We start from the raw sequence: 19,185 nt of genomic DNA, 5'->3' as shown, positions 1-19,185 counted from the left end.
GAGTCTTCTCTAACCTTGACATTGGCAGAAAATCACCGTTGCTTCTATGGTGGAAGCCATTTCTTTTTTAAAAGAAGAAGAATTAATTGTGGCACCAGCCTTAACATTAATACTAGTATTTTCCATATTGTGTCAATAAAAGTAAATATATAATAGATTTTTAGGCTCTTTTCAATTTGTTTGTGAAATATAGGGTTTGTTATCTTTGGTAAATTGTTATTTATAAAGATACCCTCAGACCTACTAAAGTTTAAATTCAGAGAATAGCTAATGAAAAATAAATTTGAGTACATACCAAACGGAAAAACTATCGCGTACCATTTTATTTTGTACGTTAGAACTTCATTGCTGTCTGTTTGCCAGCTAGCTACGTTAATATATTTGCCATTCGGTATGCACTAATATTTATGAAAGGCGCCATCTTAATTTTTATAATTTCAATAATATACATTCTTTTACTTTTGACAACTTTTTCTGTTATCAGAATATTCAATTATAAAAAAAAAGTTCATATTTTAGAGTTCCTGAAAAGTTGTAGTTATCGAGCAGCTGTCCAAAGTAAAATAATGTTAGGGGGAAAGGGATTGTTAGTAATGAAGACTGAGAATCCCATTGCTAGCAATATAACCAACCAGGTCGACCTGGTTGGTTATATTGCGGTTCTCCCTGGAAAATATCATGGTTAATTCCTGATGAATTTATCATGATGGGCTAACTGGCCTGTTTTCGTTCTCATCTATCACCCTTCACTGGTGCTCCGCCAGCGTATCCCGTTAGCGCAGGCTGGGTTACCATACCATTTTCACCCATCAAAAAAAAAAAAAAGTAAAATAATGAGAAAGGCATAAAGAAACAAGGATGGCTATTCATTTGTTTAGCAGAAGCAGTCTTGAGTTGGAAACAACTAAGGTGTCCCCAGTAATTGTTCATTAGGGACAAACTGCAGCGGCTGAGCGATCTGTCCAGCCTGATGTACGGTGGTGCATATCTGTAACGGTGTCCGTTTGCCGCTCCAGTGGGCACTGAGGCGGGCGCTGCGCCTGACCGGCGTCACTGTATACTTAGTTGGCTCGCTTATGTTGGACTTCCTCCTGTATATAAAAATTAGATGTGACAAAGTAAAATTATTAAAAAATATATACTTATTTTTAAATTATGGTAAGTCTATGACACTTGCATGTTTGCATGGCTGTGTTTCGGTTTGAAGGGTGGGATATGGCGTGAATTTACTGGGTACAGAGAAATAACACCTGAGTCCTCAGGAATGGCAACGCATGGGGGGTATCATGGGCGAATCAGTATCCTCTGTTATGTCCATGGTACTGCTCATGTCTATAGGCGACGGTTACCACTTTCCATCAGGTGGGCCGTCAGCTTGTTTGCCATTCTAAGTTGCATAAAAAAAAAAACTTGCACATTTAAGACAATGATCTTACGTGTGATAATAAGGTTAGAACAATGTTACCATTCAATTTTATGCCATGCTCATGCTATAAGAGACAAAAAAAGTTGTGAAAATTACCTATGTAATCACGAAACATACAAAAATTTTGACAAATTGAGAACCTCCTTTTGGATCTCACTTAAAAATTTGAAAAAAAAACCAATACCAGAGACCATTTTTACTGATATAGTAAAATATAGTCTCTGTTGATACCAAGCCGGCAGTTATAAATCTTACTTTTTGAAGAAACTCCTACCCAAGGGAGACTTCTACTATCACGGTCTCGCTTTCAGTCTGGTAAAATATTATATCTTAATGTAACAACTACCAGTTTAACTTACGTATAATTTGAGAAAACTCAACTAGTTTCGGGACCATTCGGGACCCTTAATCTTGAGCGGCAATAACGCAACCTCGTCAAACTTTTCCGACCAAATTACACGTAAATTAAACCAGTAATTGTTACATTAAAATGTAATATGTTCTTACAAAACTTTTTACAATAAAATTGGCAAAATATTATTAATACGTAAGAAACAATGTCTGTATTCGTGTTATAGATCAGTTTTGAAATGGATTCAATCACGACCAATCTCAAAGTGTCTCTTCTGGTCACACTGAAGGAGACTTTGTACAAAAGTTTGCTTGGGTACTTGTCCCATTCGTGTCATACAGTTGTGTGTTTCGGTTTGAAGGGTGGGATATGTGAATTTACCCATAGGTACAGAGGAATAACAGCAGTTCATGAATGGCATCATGGGGGGTATCATGGGCGAAACAATACTCTGTTATGTCCATGATACTACTCATGTCTATAAGCGACGGTAAACACTTTCCAACAGGTGGGCCGTTAGCTTGTTTGCCATTCTAAGTTGTATAAAAAAGAAATTGAAAGTGAACCGACAGCATTATGTCATCATATTAGCTGTTAAATGTCCACTACTGGACATAGGCCTTCCCCTTGGGAAGTTTACCAGTAGTTACTACATTTGGTAGGTAGGTTAGCAACCGTAAATAGGATTTGGGGATATTTTAAAAGGGCCACTATTGCCCATGCCACAATCAAAAAATTCTCTTAGTTGCCTCTTACATGGGACACCCATGGGAAAGGAATGTGTGGCTTATTCTATGCCGGGACCACACAGCAAGGATCCGGCCTAAGAGTTAAAGTAACAATATCCTTATTTAATAAAATTTGTTAAGCTATTTAGACTACATCTTACACCAAAATTAAATCTGATATTTAAAATTATTTCTATACTGGCAAACAAGCTGTCGACCTATTCGATAATAAGTGACAATTGTCACCCATAGACGAGAAAAAAAATCACAGATATGTTAGAATACTTTGTGATGTCTATGGTGCTACCCATATACTGCCATTTATATTTAATTAAACTTACAATTTAGCTTGCTGGACAGCAAATCGTATGATGGTACTCTTGAATACATTCTTGACATCAACCATCTTGGGATCCACTTGCTTCTTTTTGCCACTATTAGGACTAATCTTGAGCTGCATGAACTTGTCCAAGAGCTGGTCGAGGTTGGCCTCTACTACTGAACGCTGTAATTTAAATAAAAAAAAAACAATTGACTATTTGGTTCTTTTTTAATTAACGTAAGTTATTAATGAATATTCTGTGGGAAGTAAATATATGTTGCTCTGTTAAAAATAGCAACTTCAATTGTGATAAAAATAAGACTAATATATGTCTACTAAATCGTATTGATTGCAACATTAGTTCAAAATTAGTGTAATACAGAAAACGACACAAAATTCTTTTGGATATCATTCCTAGAATTTTTCACATTTAATTTTTGTGATATAGTTTATTTAGACGTAGGTTAGAAGTCGGCCAAACTTAAGTGGGATTGAGCGGGCACATTAGTCGTATAGATCCTGATAGGTGGGCAAAAATCTCCACCCAGTGAGTACCTACTGATGGACAGCGTTGCCGAGGTCAGCCCAGGAAACGATGACGTGACAAAGTTGACGCTTTTAAAAGGGAATGGTTTGAGGTGATGCTGAAAAGTAAATTTTGAAGGAAAAAGGAGAGACCTTTACCCAGCAGTGGGTCATTATAGGTTCATAATAGAACAGATAGAATAGTTTAATGACAAATGTACAGGTTTTTATTTTGAAAGACATTCTTATTTTTTATGTTTAATCTGTGAGGCTATAAAAATTACAGGATTTTTATATCTACCTCTGTACCCTTTGCAATGGCTTCTTCCCAACACTGCACAGAAGCTGGCAAGTCACCCCTGCGGTCCTCGAGCGCAGCTCTGCACTCCCAGTAGGCGGCAGTCTGGCTAGCCGAGGGGAACCGCTCGCGGACTACGCGGAGCCACCTGGCACATTGCTGCCAGTCGAAACCCTACAAATTGGAGGAAAGAAATTATTATTAAATGAGATTAGCTGCCCCATTGTTAACAATATACCATTTCAGATCAACTTTCATGTGGTCCCTCTTAAAAATCATTGTAGTTCATTCATAATGAATGTATCATGATTTATTTATTTATTTAAAATAAATAAATATATTATATTATGATGAGTCGACTTGTTTTCACTCTCACCTATCCACTCTCAATGATGCCTCACCAGTGTATACCAATAGCGCAGGCATGGCTATCTTTACATTAAAAAACTTTCAAATTGAAAAAATACCCCTGATTAAGCTTATCTTATGAAACCTACTAAATAATTATAAATGATGATATTAAATCGCAATAATTTCAGCTCCTCTGCAAAGGAAACTAGAGATTTCTTTCTCATATTTAAATTACATCAAGTATGATTATGGACTTTTGGTATGACATATGTCACATCATTATTTCAACCAATATCTGCCCACTGCTGAATAAAGAACATCCTCACAGACTGTTACCAGAAACGGTTCCGAGCCATCGGAATCCATTGACACCCTGAAATACATTAGATTTTTCTTGTGCACTCACCTCGCGCAATAGCTCATTTAAATCACTCAAAACTCCCATAAGTATTTCATCAACATGGTGCACATTCATTGCTTCTCCTGAAGTTATTGTTGTATCATGGCTCTCGTTCAAATCTGCACTGTCACTTACATAACTTGCTCTTCTCCACTTATCCATAGCAAAGTCATCTTTAAGTCCATTATATATGTCTTCTTTTGGTTCATTCATATTATCCGTATATGAATCATCATCACTATCAGATTCTAATTCAATATTTTCCTTATTCTCATCATCATAAAGGTCAAATTTAGGTGGCTCCTTAAATGCCTTTATATTTTTTTCAGCTAAATGATGAATGCCAAAACATTGCAAGTGATGGTAGGACTCTAAACTCTTGCCTCGTTTCTGCAGCCAACTTTTTAACTTGGACTGCAATTCCTCAGGTCTGGGGGTATTAAAATTGGATGGTACGGGAGTTTGGAATTTAACTTTCTTCCTCTCGCTCTTAACTGCTGAAACTATTTTGTCTTCCTTTATAGAATCATCTTCGTTGACTTCTTTTAGATCTACTGTATTCAGTTTCTCGCCAATAGAAGACCATTTATGAATACAATTGTTTAATTCACTTTTACTTATTCTTTTAAAATGAACAGCAGATATAGAACGCCTTACTGGCGGTTCAATTTTTTTCTTAACATCAAAAACTGTATGTCGTTTATTAACAATCAACCTAGAGTCTTTTAATAGCTTTTTTAGGTAGTTCCCATCAGTTTGGAGCTTTTTAACATCGTCAACTGGTTTCCTTTCTATAATTTTTGGTTTGTACAATCGATCAAATACAGATTCTCGGTTAGGCTGCACTTTTACCAAGCTTTGAGGCAATTGCGACGGCTGTATACTTTTTCTAGGTAATGCTGATTTGATATCGTTTTTGGGTGCAATACTTTTCCTGTTTGTTGTCGAATAATTTGTATTTAGTGTATTGGTTGTGTTTTTATTTGAATTATTGTCAATTTTAGCTTTATTAGTATTACTTGTAAAGTGCAAGTTTATTGGATTTTTCTCGGTTACTTTAGGCTTGAATCCATGATCCTTTATAGGATTTGTTTGTTTTATATCATTATTATAATTAGCTGCTTTTGTTATAGTCTTAATGGGAAACATGTTCGGTTTAGAATTAATGCTTTCTGTATTTGGTACTTTTTTGTTAACAACAGCAACTGTATTTGGTCTTTTAATGTCATTCATATTATGTGCATTGTTTTTAACCGAATTATTGGATCTGGCTCTATTGGCTACTTGGTCAGATTTGGATTTGTTTGCTATGGATGTATTGGATACCGAGTTTTTTAGTTGAGGATCATTTTTGTTGTATTTTTTCAAGTTGAGTTCTCTTAACTGAAAATTGAAACAACCTCTCTCTTAATCTTTTATAAAATAATATAAAACTGATATTGATAGATAACTGATAGATGAAGACCTAATCCTTTAAGCTTCTCTTGCATATGGGCAACAGACAATTCTGTGATGGGCACAGCCCCCCTCCCTCTTTTAAATACACTTACATATAGATATTTTAAATATAACAGATATTATAAAATCAACATGACTATAGTACAATACTACTTATGAGGAATAAATAATTAAATTTCTTCTGTAAGATCCACTTTGCTTGGAAAAAATCTCTAAGGCTGTCCATTGTCACCCCTTTACCTTGCTTCTTGTAATACATAAAAAAAAAACATGTTTTTAAGTAACAGTTACTTGTAAAAAGTAAAAACATGTTTTTAAAGGAGGATAATAGTTTCAATTTTTACTTGTGTAGATATCACTAAAAGGTTAGATGTTGCATACAGACAGATTCAAAATGTAAATATACAAATTTGTTATTACCTTCTCAATCCTGGCTTTTTCACGTGCCATTCTCTCCTCTCGTAGCTTATTTAAGCGCTCCTCTAGAGACGACATCTTTTAAAGCCTTGAAGAAAAATTAAATATTTTATATTTCATTATTTTCTAACAGGTTTTCAGTACTTAATTATACTTGATTATACCAGAGACTTTGTCTATACAGTAAGAAGTATCTTTAGTTCCTTTTGCCAAATACTACAGAATATCTGCTTGTTATGTTTAGTATAGTAATTTGTTGAGCCATTATGGGCCTGGTATTTTTTAAATTATTATACCACCACTGATACTGACTGCATACATGCATCGACTGGAATGCACTGGCTGCACAGTGCAGCTCATGATATAGTTATGAACTATGCTTTTTTATTGAAAGGAGAAAGAGAAGTTTTATTGGGAGATTTTAATATAAATCTTTTATGTGATAATCAATATACAAAAAAATATGAAGCCTGAATACAGATTTAAAATATTCAATAAAATTTAAGAGAAGTATTGCACACATGAGACATACAAAAAGAGAACTATTTTAGATCATTTTTGTACCAATTTCATAAATAACAATTTTTACATGACTCTTATTGACGTGGACATGAATATGATTATATAAAATATAATAATCTTCTAACAACAATAAAAGAAAAAAACACTTACATGAAAATTTTTATATCGCAAATATAGAAAGATATATAAGAGCATATATGTGCAGTATGTTTGTGTGAATTGCCTATTTAAGTGTATACAAAATGAGACAAATAATAAAAAAAAAATAGTACAATAAGTATAAGTTAACTATCAGTTAACCGAAGATTGCAGATACTGACCTTACATTATAAATAACCTGTTGTATTGCATCCTATTGCATTGTATAATTTTTATAAAATGAAGGTAGTTTCGAATAATGTTTTATTTTTACTTGATGTTTGATAAATTGCACTTAGTAACAGTAGAGATTAAGTGCATATTCATACTTTTAAATTTCTCATTTAAGTGATTTATGTAAAAATATTTAGAGAAATAAATATCTTAAACCGTTATAAGTTGTAATTGAAAATCGAATAAATTTGTATATGCTATACAAATTTACTTTGCAAGGCATAATTTCAAAAGACTTTATAAGGAATTTGTACGTTATTAGTTACTTATTTAATAAAAGAGGTCACTTTCCTCACAAGTCATAGAAGGCTTGTTAAGAAGATGATTTTAAATGAATGTTCGGCATAATATTGTAATTTAATTAAGTTTTTTTATCTAATATTTTTCCTCCAAGTTTTTACAATATAATATAAAACTATTTAGATATATCATTTACAAAGAAGCTTACCTTATTTTTCAACTGGTCAGAACACTAACACCCAATTAATGTAGTCGAGTTTAAACACCTAAAGAAACCTGTACTTAAAATCTTATAAGCACTAAATATAAATATTATAAATTATTAACAACAACAATGGACAGTAGTTAATATGCTTGGTAAAATAAATCTGAATTGTGATACCTATTAGACGAAATGAAAAATTTTATAAATAAAAACAAACACGAAAGACGATGATAGTTAAAAACCGACGATTTTCAAAATTGAAAATGGAATAACGCCGTAGACTAAGAAAATAAACGTTAGTTGATTGACATCGTCCGTCTGCTTCATAGATTAAGAATAACACTATGTAGATTCATTCAGTGTTGCCAGTTTTAAAATATATTTATCCGTAACCGTAATCTGGACAAAGTTAAATATATCCTTACATTATGATCCTTTCAGTATTACATTATATTCCTTATTGATAAGATTTAGCAGGGGCATAGCAAAAGCATAGCAAGATTCAATCATTTAATCAAAAACTCGTACGTATTTACTCGTTATCGTCATCTTGTAGGTGCGACATTGTGCATGTATCCTATGACAAATTGCTAATACGTGCGTATCGGTTAATGTATCGGTTTGCATATATCAGTGTATCGCATTGTGTGGAATATTGGAAATTAATGGCTGGGCCAATTAACACCGTTACGTTACACTCGGCAATAGGGTGGTATCGGGAACTAATGTGTTGCTTATAGCATTATCTGCTATAATATATATCTGATTTATATATATATATTTACTTGCCTGGTCTAATATAAATATGTAATTTTTTTCCAATATACAAATACTGCGACTATACATACACAGTTCGTATTACCAAGTTTACTTTTTCGTATACATATCACAGATTAGAGAGACTATGTGTTGTGATACACATGACAGATACGGATTTGGTTAAGGAGCCAACGTTTACGTTTTGACGTGAAAATTACAACTATATATATATATATATATATATATATATATATATATATATATATATATATATATATATATATTAAGAACTTGTGTTTACTCTTAATAATATTACGAAATTGATATCTTAAAGTAATATTGTATAAAATAATAAATATATTTAAGGATGCCATCTTCTGTTTTATTTTTGTTAAAAAATGTTCATTGGGACATGTAATTAGAAATAAAATTTACTATCAAACTTTAATTTAATTATAACCTACTTGTTTCCATTTTGAACATCAGGCTGGCCAATATAACAAGAAAAGGACGATTTTTGGTGTAGACTGGTGAGATATTTCTAACAAGAAAGGAGTATGTGGTTATATACGCCACATACTCCTTGCTGTCAAAGTCTTAACGGAAGCTCCGCAATATTTTTACAATTTCTTTTATTTTTGTAAATGTGTACTTAAACTTGTTTCTAAACAAAATTTCTACACAAACAATTACTTACCATCGATAAATAAAAAAAAATGTTAATCTGAATTCTATCTTTAATTAGATTTTAAAAGTATTTCATAATTAAAAGTCCAAATTGTTCTAGTACTGCGCTTAATGATTGACGCAATAGCACTCGATATTAGGTTTGTTTTAGACTATTGGATTTTAATGCTGTCTTTACTTAGGCTTAGACTAAAAGTTCATAATATTAATAAAAAAGTATAGATTTTTAGAATATGTTCAGATATTTATGCATAGGAATCTAATAATTACATTACATTTTCTTCATTCTTAATATGTGTCGTTATTATCAATGAAAATATAGATAGATAGTTTACATCTGACAATGCCAGTATGACATTGCATCTGCTATGGTGTTACAAGTAAGAAATAATGTCTTCTGATTGGGGATAATTTTGCTAAACTAACTTGGCATTTAGTACAATTTTTAATATTATTTTTTTTAAGTGGAAAGATTTAGATCTTTCGACAGATTTTGTTTTATTATATGATTTTGTACTACTTAGTACAATAATTATCAAAACATTTGACAATGTCGTTTTCTGTTAGAAAATTCACTTACATTTTGAGGATATTATAATTAGTATTTTCCTTATAAAAAGTTAAGCTAATTAATTACATATCATCATTTCACGAATGTTTAAGTAGAAAATAGATTTTGTGATAGCAACATTCATCATCAATTGTGTCAACTTTCAAGTTTTTTCTTTTTTTTGATTTGTCAATGTTGGTAATAGTCTAGTGTTAATGCCCGGTCGGTCACGAGTGCGCCGCGCCATCGAGCTTGCATTTTAAAACGTTTTCTCGTTTCTCTGAATTAAATTAACAATTATTAGTGTGGTGAATTTGATTACAGGTGAGTTTGTAATTTTTATTCAAAATAATAGTTATATTTTAATTAGGCATTTTAAATACATAGTAGGTGCATTAAATTTTTTTTGTAAAAAAGTTGCAACGCCGGCGGTCGGTCGGCATAGGATCGTGAGATTTTTGCAAACAGGTTTCCTTCGTGCGTGGCTCTGCTTTATAAACCTAGTTTTTGATTATACAGCACCAAATCATTCAAAGTTACCAACTTTACAAAAGTGCGTTTTAATATGCCCACACTTTTATAAATTTTATTTTCATTATATTGTACATGTCAAATGCTATAAACAAGATTAAATAAATAATTTGAAAGCAACATTAACATAAATAACTGAAATAGATAATTTAAAGCGGTAACCGCTTACCATCAGGTGGGCCGTATGCTTGTTTGCCACCTCAGTGCTATAAAAAAAAATTCATAATAAATATAATAAGAAATTTTAGAATTACCTATTTTGTTATTTAAATACAACTGCTTGTACCTCGTGGTTTTACCCGCATGAAAGATAAACTAGAATACCTGTGAAACTAGATATATATATATATATGTTTTATCCGGGCATCAAATTTCATTTAAATCTATTCAGCTCTTTAAGCTATCGCTTTAAGCTACAATATCTATATATTCTTTACTCGATATTTTATAAATTTTTACATTCATAACATTATAAGTTTTAATCCGTGACTTTGTCATTATAAATTTGGTTCGTATATTGTGTCAATAAACCAGGATAAAAAGTAGCCTTCCTAGTATGTCCTCCACTATAAATACTTTTTTTTTTATACAACTTAGAATGGCAAACAAGCTGACGGGCCACCTGATGGAAAGTGGTAACCGTCGCCTATAGACATGAGCAGTACCATGAACATAACAGAGTACACTGTTTCGCCCATGATACCCCCCATGCGTTGCCATTCCTGAGGACTCAGGTGTTATTCCTCTGTACCCTGTAAATTCATGCCATATCCCACCTTTCAAACCGAAACACAGCCATGCAAACACAACTGCTTCACGGTAGAAACACGAATGGGACAGAGGTATCCAAGCAATCGACATTTGTACAAAGTCTCCCTCTGGTAAAGGGATGAAGAGATTGTTAGTAATGGGGACTAGCAACCCCACTGCTAATAATAATATACCCTATTGGGTTGATCTCTACGCGGTTCTCCCTGGAAAACATTGTGATTAATTATTCTTGAATTCATCACGATGAACCAACTGACCTGACTATCCTGACCATATCGGAGGAAAAGGACTATTAGTAATAGGGTCTAACAGCCCATTGCCAGCAAAATACCCTCAACACGGTTCCTCTTAGAAACCGTAGTGGTTTTTTTTAATGAGTGATAATGGAATGGTAACCCCGCCTGCGCTATCGGGATGCGCTGGCGAGACACCAGTGAGGGATGGACGGATGATGGAGAGAAGGAGGAACGGTTTCCAGGGGGAACCGCATTGAGATCGACATGATAGGGTGTATTGCTAGCCCCCATTACTAACAATCCCTTTTCTCCCAACCGTCGTGGTTCATTCTTGTGGAATTCGTCACGATGAGCTAACTGATCTGCTTTTATCCCCACCTATCATCACTCACTGGTGCTCCGTCGGCGTATAGCAATAGTGCCAGCGCAGTTACCATTCCCTATTCATCCATTTAAAAAACATAGGGTACATTAACAGTGCAATGTAAACCCTGCCTACGCTGTTGGTACACTTTGGAATAAGTTATATATATTGGGGTCAACTCTGAGGCGCAATTACCCTAAATGTATCTCTTATTTATTTATTTAACTCTTTATTGCACCAGAAACATAAAAATATACAATGACAATTGAACAATTCAAGTTAAATACAGTAATAGAAAATATAGGTTAATATATATATACGTAAACGTACAAAAGGCGGTCTTATCGCTAGGGCAATCTACTTACTAATTTAATTTAATTATTTCGCAAAATTACTGTTTTATGGATCATCATAAACTAAAACCATAATAATTTTGACTTAAATCTATTAAATTTTTTTTTATATATTAGTCCTTACAATAAAGATTTTAAAAAGATTTAAAAAGATCAAATAAAAATTTTAAAAATAGATTTTGGCGCCTCGTAATCGATCACATTAGAAGCAATAAAGCTGCCAAAGTACTAACAACCCCCTGTCTTTGATTTTTTTTAATGGGTGCCAATGAAATGGTAACCCCGCCTGCGCTATCGGTATACGTTGGCGGGGCACCAGTGAGGGATGATAGGTGAGGATGAAAGCAGGTCAGTTAGTCCATCGTGATGAAATTCACAAGAATTAACCACGGTGGTTTCCAGGGGGAAACACGCATGGAGGTTGACCTGATCGGGTAATTTGCTAGCAATGGAGATGTTAGATTCTCATTCCTAACAATTCCTTCCCACCCTGTCTTTGGATTAGATATATTGATATAATTTTGCTTTCTTTTTCCAAATGATTACTTTTTCATTTTCAAACGTATAGCTACGTACATACGTTCTTTATTTTTACATCTGCAATCGAGTAACTATACCGTAAGTGAAGTTTATCTCTTTAAAATTATGCATACTTTCCATATCTCATTAAGTAAACTGAAAACTTTGCAGCTAAAATGACCTTGGTACAATTACCACGTAAAGCCTACCTACCTATTTGTTTTGAATTATGTTATCGTGCCGGCTACGATGTCTGAATTGGATGCTGTTTTATATAAGGGCATCAGGGTATTGTAGATTCACAACTTCTTGTGATGTTGTTGTATCGGCTATTTTTTTTTAGGTTTCCATTCTAAACGTATTTGAAAAATTCTTTTTTTTTTAAAGTATAAAAAAAAAACATTTACTGCTATCGACAAAAAGAGTTTATTTTTGTAAACAAAAAAACATTACAAAAGAACATTATTTTGTCAATAGAAAACAAACTTTACATTTGTTATTGTCAACATGGCCGCCACTCAGCAAGCGCTGCAGCGAATTAATTGCTACAGCATTCTGTGGCAGCCATGCCATATACTTACAGATTAGTCCCATAGATATTTTATCAATATCGCTTGCAATAGTTTAATTTTTAAATTTAAATAATTGGTTTTGAGACATTTGAAATAGATTTATTTTTGTGCAAAACTTCTGGTATCTTTTATCATTGTCTAGGAAAAACATAGTTGATAGTATAATACTTACCTACTTATATGTTTATTTTTTTTGTGGCACGACAACCGACCTTCGTTGATCGCATATCTTAACCGCACGCTAGAGTACTCTCAACACGAAGGCATTATATACGATTTACCACAGTGAATGAAATTTGCAATAATTCATGTAAATAATCACGCAGTTTTGTACTTTGTAATGTTCATTATAGAAGCTATATTTGAATGGTGAGGACATGTAAAATGGCTTGAACATCTTTATGTATTTAGCTGTATTCATGGTTACTGCATTACAATTGATTTAAATTAAAACTTATTATAGTGTGACGTGTTTATTAAAATGTTGGCAGCATTGAACATTTACTCTTTTTATTCTTTTTTTTTTATGCAACTTAAAATGGCAAACAAGCTGACGGCCCACCTGATGGAAAGTGGTAACCGTCGCCTATAGACATGAGCAGTATCATGGACATATCAGAGTATACTGTTTCGCCCATGATACCCTCTATGCGTTGCCATTCCTTATTACTCAAGTGTAATTCCTCTGTACTCTGTAAATTCACCCTTCAAACCGAAACACAGCCATGCAAACATAACTGCTTCACAGTAGAAACACGAATGGGACAGAGGTGCCCAAGCAAATGACATTTGTCCAACATCTCCCTTTGGTAAAAATTAAAACCTTGTGCAAACATACTTTAAGTATTACACTGTTTTGTCACTTTCTTTGAAATTAGGAATTTAACTATTGTATAACAATATATTTAACAATCGCCGTGTATACCCCGGCATAGAATGGGCCACCCCTTTCTTTCCCGTAATTATCATTTAAGTATATAATACAATATAAGATCGGATTCATGAAGAGTTACTATGGGAATGATATACGGGAACTACATAGTTAGAAGCGGGCAACGCCACGGGAAACGGCTAGTATAAAATATAACTTTTGAACATACCTGCACGCGTGTGCCTCAGCAATGCAAAAAGGCTCAAAGCTCAGTGTGGAATTTTACTCAAAGAGCAAAACGCTGACTTTCAGCTGTGACCGCGGGGACGAGTCCGAATTTTATTACCAATTCATTTAGATTTTTTGACATTTTTTTACCATTCTCAGATCGTGAACGTTTTGTGTCTCGTATTTCATTTTGAACATTTTAAACGTTTCGGAAGTCGCTTAAAAATTACAATAAATGAACGCTTAGAGAACTAATCTATTAATTTGCCTAAAGATGTCTCGTTTAGTGAAACACGTGTCGCAAAACATGCATGGACCGAATGGCGGTCGGAAATTGATAGCTAATATGGAAGGTTGTAGAACTGGTAATAATAATAGTAGTCAATGTTCGAGTGTTGCCAGTCGCACAAATATTAATAATGGTAGCGGAATTAAACAAAATAATTGTAATCAACTAACCAGTGATATGGACTTTTGCGAAATAACACTTAGTTCTATATAATATTTACAATGGATGAAGTTAAACTACCACGATTTGCTTAATTATGAAAGAAAATTTAAAAATAATTCTAACGCTATTTTTTTTTATATGAAATGTGATTTGTTTTTAAAAAATAATTAAAACTACGCACATATGAGGATTGAGAAATACTTAAACACTATGTTGAAGAGAACTATATATGTATCTATCTATCCATTTAAGAGCTGCGCTCTTGTCGGTGGAGCTCTTGCCACTCACTACGATTTTCAGCGAGTCTCTTCACCTCTTGATACGACACGACACCAACTCCTTCCTTGATCTGCCTGATGTAACTATGTCTCGGTCTCCCTCTCCCCCTTCTTCCTTCTATCTTACCTTCTATTATAATGTTCATAAGTTCGTCGTGTCGTATCAAGTGTCCTAACATTTTTCCCCTTCTGTCCTCAATATATATATATGTATGTATTATATATAATGTAAGTCATGGCATAATATACGAATGAAGGAACAAAGCGCGATGCAGCAACGCAAAAGAAATAAAACATTACAACGAGCCGCCTCGCCGGCGTCGGCGTCACAGAATATAAATACAGGGGAAATCGGTAACATTAGCATCTTCTAAGTCTTAGAGTCTAAGGAGTTGACCGGTTTCTTCAAAATGACATATTATTGGTCAAAAAACGACAAACAATTTGAAATGCTTGTGGTATAAACGATACTAATCGATCTCGATCTGAGCCTGTACAAATAGACATACTCTTAAATACACACATACACATACAAATATATATATATATATATATATATATATATATATATATATATATATATATATATATATATATATATATATATATATATATATTTGTATTTATGTTTTGGGGTGAAACTTCGTTTTTGTTGTTTATGGTATGGTAACCCCGCCTGCGCTAACGGAATACGCTGGCGGGGCATCAGTGAAGGGTGATAGATGAGAATGAAAACAGGCCAATTAGCCCATCATGATGAATTCATCAGGAAATAACCATGATAGTTTCTAGGGAGAACCGCGAGAAGGTCGACCTGATTGGGTATATTGCTAGCAATAGAATTCTCAGTCTCCATTACTTACAATCCCTTTCCCCCCAAATATATTTGTATTGTATGATGAAGTGTTACCATAAATAGCTAAAGTACATGGTCGTTTTTGTTGTTTAATTACCATACTTATCGGAATGAGGTAAGCGCAAGTTAAAAATTAAAATATCTATAATAATTACTAGTTTTTACCCGCGACTTCGTCCGTATGACCTGGATATGTTCACTGATCGTGACAGGAAGTTTATGCCCTTTTATTTATTTATTTATTCATTAGTACAAATATGTGTACATGGCGGCCTTAATGCTAAAAGCATTCTCTCCCAGTCACACACACCCCCCTGCCTTCCCTCCGGCACCATAGTTAAAAAAAAAAAAAAAAAAAAAAAAAAAAAAAAAAAAAAAAAGGAAGTGTCAGAATACTCGAATGCATATTGTATTGTTATTATTATTATTATTTCAGCCGTTAACTGTCCACTGCTGGACATAAGCCTTCCCCATAAGGGTACTTTGCTAGTAGTTGCTACGTTTGACAGGAGGGTTGGCACCCGCAGTTAGGCTTTTAAAGATGTTTTAAGAGAGACGTTATAGCCCAATCCTTCGCTCATATTGTAGGTCTAAAACAAACTAGCGATCCGACCCGGCTTCGCACGGGTAGTCGAAAACTTAGAATGGCAAACAAGCTGACGGCCCACCTGATGGAAAGTGGTAACCGTCGCCTATAGACATGAGCAGTACCATGGACATAACAGAGTATACTGTTTTGCCCATGATACCTCCCATGCGTTGCCATTCCTGAGGACTCAGGTGTTATTCCTCTGTACCCAGTAAATTCACGCCATATCCCACCCCTCAAACAGAAACACAGTCATGCAAACACAACTGCTTCACGGTTGAATTGAACGAATGGGACAGAGGTACCCAAGCAATCGACGTTTGTACAAAGTCTCCCTCTGGTTAATTGTGGTAATAGCTTAGGCTCTCTAGACGAGTGGCAAGCGAAATTATCCATAGAAGCGTCATTGCTAGCGAGTTCATGAGATAGACTTAAATAGGTATTATATATTTGTTCTCATACCATATCAGCTGTTAATCGACCACTGCTATGGGTAGGCCTTCCCCTTGGGGGGTTTTGCCAGTAGTTGCCATATTTGGCAACAATAGTTAGGGCCTAGAAATGTTTTTAGACGGACGCTGCTGCCCATCTCTCGACCGTTAAGTTCCTTAGTCGCTTCTTACGACTCCCACGGGAAATGAAGGGGTAGCTTATTCTATGCCAGGACGATACGGCAATTTGTTCTAATATTAAGTACTTATTTAATATAAATGTACATCCAAAATAAACGAGGAAAATTTGTCCCAGGAAAGTACGTATAAAATTTACATAACGTTTTTTAAAAATTTTATTTTACAATTATTCAGGTAAATCAATTTTTATCCTGCCTTCAAAGTACTCCCCCTAACACGTGTGACATAATGCACTTGTGCCAACGCCGTTTCCACTGTGAGAAGGCTCCTTGAAAGTCCTCTGGTTGTAGGTTTCTCAGCTGCCCCGTCGTAGCTTTTTTTATCTCATTTATGTCCCCCAAATGCCGCCCCCGAAAATCGTACCAATTTGGTTTTTTTTAATGGAACAAGAAGAAGTCACACGGGGCCAAATCCGGCGAATAGGGGGGCTAGAATATAGTTTACGGTCACCGTTAATGGAATTAATTTACTCAAAAACTCACGGACAACAAGAGAGGTGTGGGCATAATAAACACAAAAGGCATTGTCGTGGTGAAGAATTCCAATAAATTTAATTTAAAATTGTAGAAAGAAAAAAATGTCGCCCCTCTCGCGCCAATTCTGGACGAACTCGTGCCACACGAGCTTTGAGGCGTCTGAGCACATCGACGTAGAATTTTCCATCAACTGTCTGGCCTGGTGCGAGGGACGAATTCTTGATGGACAATTAATTACTTTCCCTGAAACATCGAACTCTTTCTCGGCCCTCTCTGAATCTTTTTGTAGCCACTTGTGGACGGTTGGTTCCTTCACAGCATCATCCCCATAAACTGTTCTGAGATCGGCAAAAATTTCACGGCCATTCTTGCCGAGTTTCGAGAGAAACTTGATTACGACGAGCTGCTCTTCAACGGAAGCGGGCTCCATGCCGACGGGGTTTCGTTAATTGAGGTAACTCTCTACAGATGGCGTGACAAGCCAGTTCGCACCGCACGGCAGTCAGACCAGAACTGAAGCATTGTTAGGGACATAAGGAAGGGGTCCTGCGCTTACCTGGCCTCCCCACTCGGCCAATCCTCTTTCTCGCATTCCAGAACACTTTTATACGAACTTTCGATAATATTAAGACAGAATCGTATGCTTTTATATATACGTATAGTTAACAATTTTGTTTTTAAATTCAATAATAGATACTTATAATTATTTTCCTTAATGTTCTACGCTGTTATTCCAAACTTGCTTAATTATACAATATTACCATACCTGCTTGTACAGCAATTAGTCCGTTACTCTAAAGTTGTCTTGAAAAGATTGCTCTCAGCAATAAGACAGCCTTACTGTACTTATATAATTGTATCGTTACATATATTAATTGTCTTGCTTATTCCCTATATTGTATAATACAAATAAACTATACTCATTCATTTATAATTATAACATTAGCATGGATTATATCAAATATCAGGAAACATGGAATTTTTGGTGCAGTTATACCCCTGCATCCTGCTGACATTCATTTAAAGGTTTTCTATTTTTTTTTATACAACTTAGAATGGCAAACAAGCTGACGGCCTACCTGATGGAAAGTGTAACTGTCGCCTATAGACACGAGCAGTACCATGGACATAACAGAGTATATTGTTTCCGCCCATGACACCCCCCCATGCATTGCCATTCCTGAGGACTCGGGTGTTATTCCTCTGTACCCTGTAAATACACGCCATATCCCACCCTTCAAACAGAAACATAGCCATGCAAACACAACTGCTTCACGGTTGAAACACGAATGGGACAGAGGTACCCAAGCAATCGACTTTTGTATAGTCTCCCTCTGGTTATTATTAAAACTCTTTTTTTTAACCTCGATTAAAAACATATTCAACTTTATTTCCAAATTAACAGAATTCCATTTAAACCGTGGGGTCTTTATACTCATTCTAACTCATGGATTCGCTTGCTATAACAGTTCCATCAATGGATTCCTTTAAAACTTGTCTTAAGGCGGTAGTCATCAATTAATCAGCTAATTCTGGCCATATGTTTGTCACAGACATACTTTTTCCTCACAGCACGTCTCACACTTGACCGTTATTGGCATGTTACTCAAGTGCATATGATTCACTGGTGTCTACACACATGACTGGGCGTTGTATCGATTTGCACCATAATATGAGTCATCTTTATCGGCTGATGAGTGAGCAGGATCTATTAAATACGAATATAAACATAAAATTCCTCGTTTCAGAGATTATGTGATTAGTAAATATAAAAAAAATAATTTAAAATCAAGACTTATAACAGCGTTGTTTAAGCAAAGCTTTGTACAAAAGTCGATTGCTTGGG

The 19,185-nt window shown here is 34.6% G+C and overlaps 2 protein-coding genes across 2 annotated transcripts in view; one reads left to right on the top strand and one right to left on the bottom strand.

Moving 5' to 3' along the window:
- Positions 1 to 662: 662 nt before the first annotated feature.
- Positions 663 to 7,891, bottom strand: LOC113510301 (general transcriptional corepressor trfA-like). The gene is made up of 6 exons (XM_026893750.3): positions 7,620 to 7,891; positions 6,281 to 6,365; positions 4,409 to 5,785; positions 3,655 to 3,825; positions 2,848 to 3,011; positions 663 to 1,091 (listed from the first exon to the last, which is right to left on the bottom strand). Exons 2-6 carry the CDS (start codon positions 6,353 to 6,355, stop codon positions 905 to 907), a joined length of 1,974 nt encoding a protein of 657 aa, XP_026749551.3. The 5' UTR covers positions 6,356 to 6,365; positions 7,620 to 7,891; the 3' UTR covers positions 663 to 904.
- A 1,897-nt stretch (positions 7,892 to 9,788) lies between these two features.
- The window catches only part of LOC113514856 (esterase E4-like), a 39,978-nt gene continuing 30,581 nt past the window's right edge, over positions 9,789 to 19,185 (top strand). Inside the window, exon 1 of the mRNA XM_052893167.1 lies at positions 9,789 to 9,936. The gene's annotated coding sequence lies outside the window, so the exon portion shown is untranslated. The remainder of the gene's footprint in view (positions 9,937 to 19,185) is intronic.

This window comes from Galleria mellonella, unplaced genomic scaffold, assembly GCF_026898425.1.
Source record: "Galleria mellonella isolate WM207_F2 unplaced genomic scaffold, CSIRO_AGI_GalMel_v1 utg172, whole genome shotgun sequence".
Taxonomy (NCBI): domain Eukaryota; kingdom Metazoa; phylum Arthropoda; class Insecta; order Lepidoptera; family Pyralidae; genus Galleria; species Galleria mellonella.
This window is presented reverse-complemented; position numbering and strand designations above follow the sequence as displayed.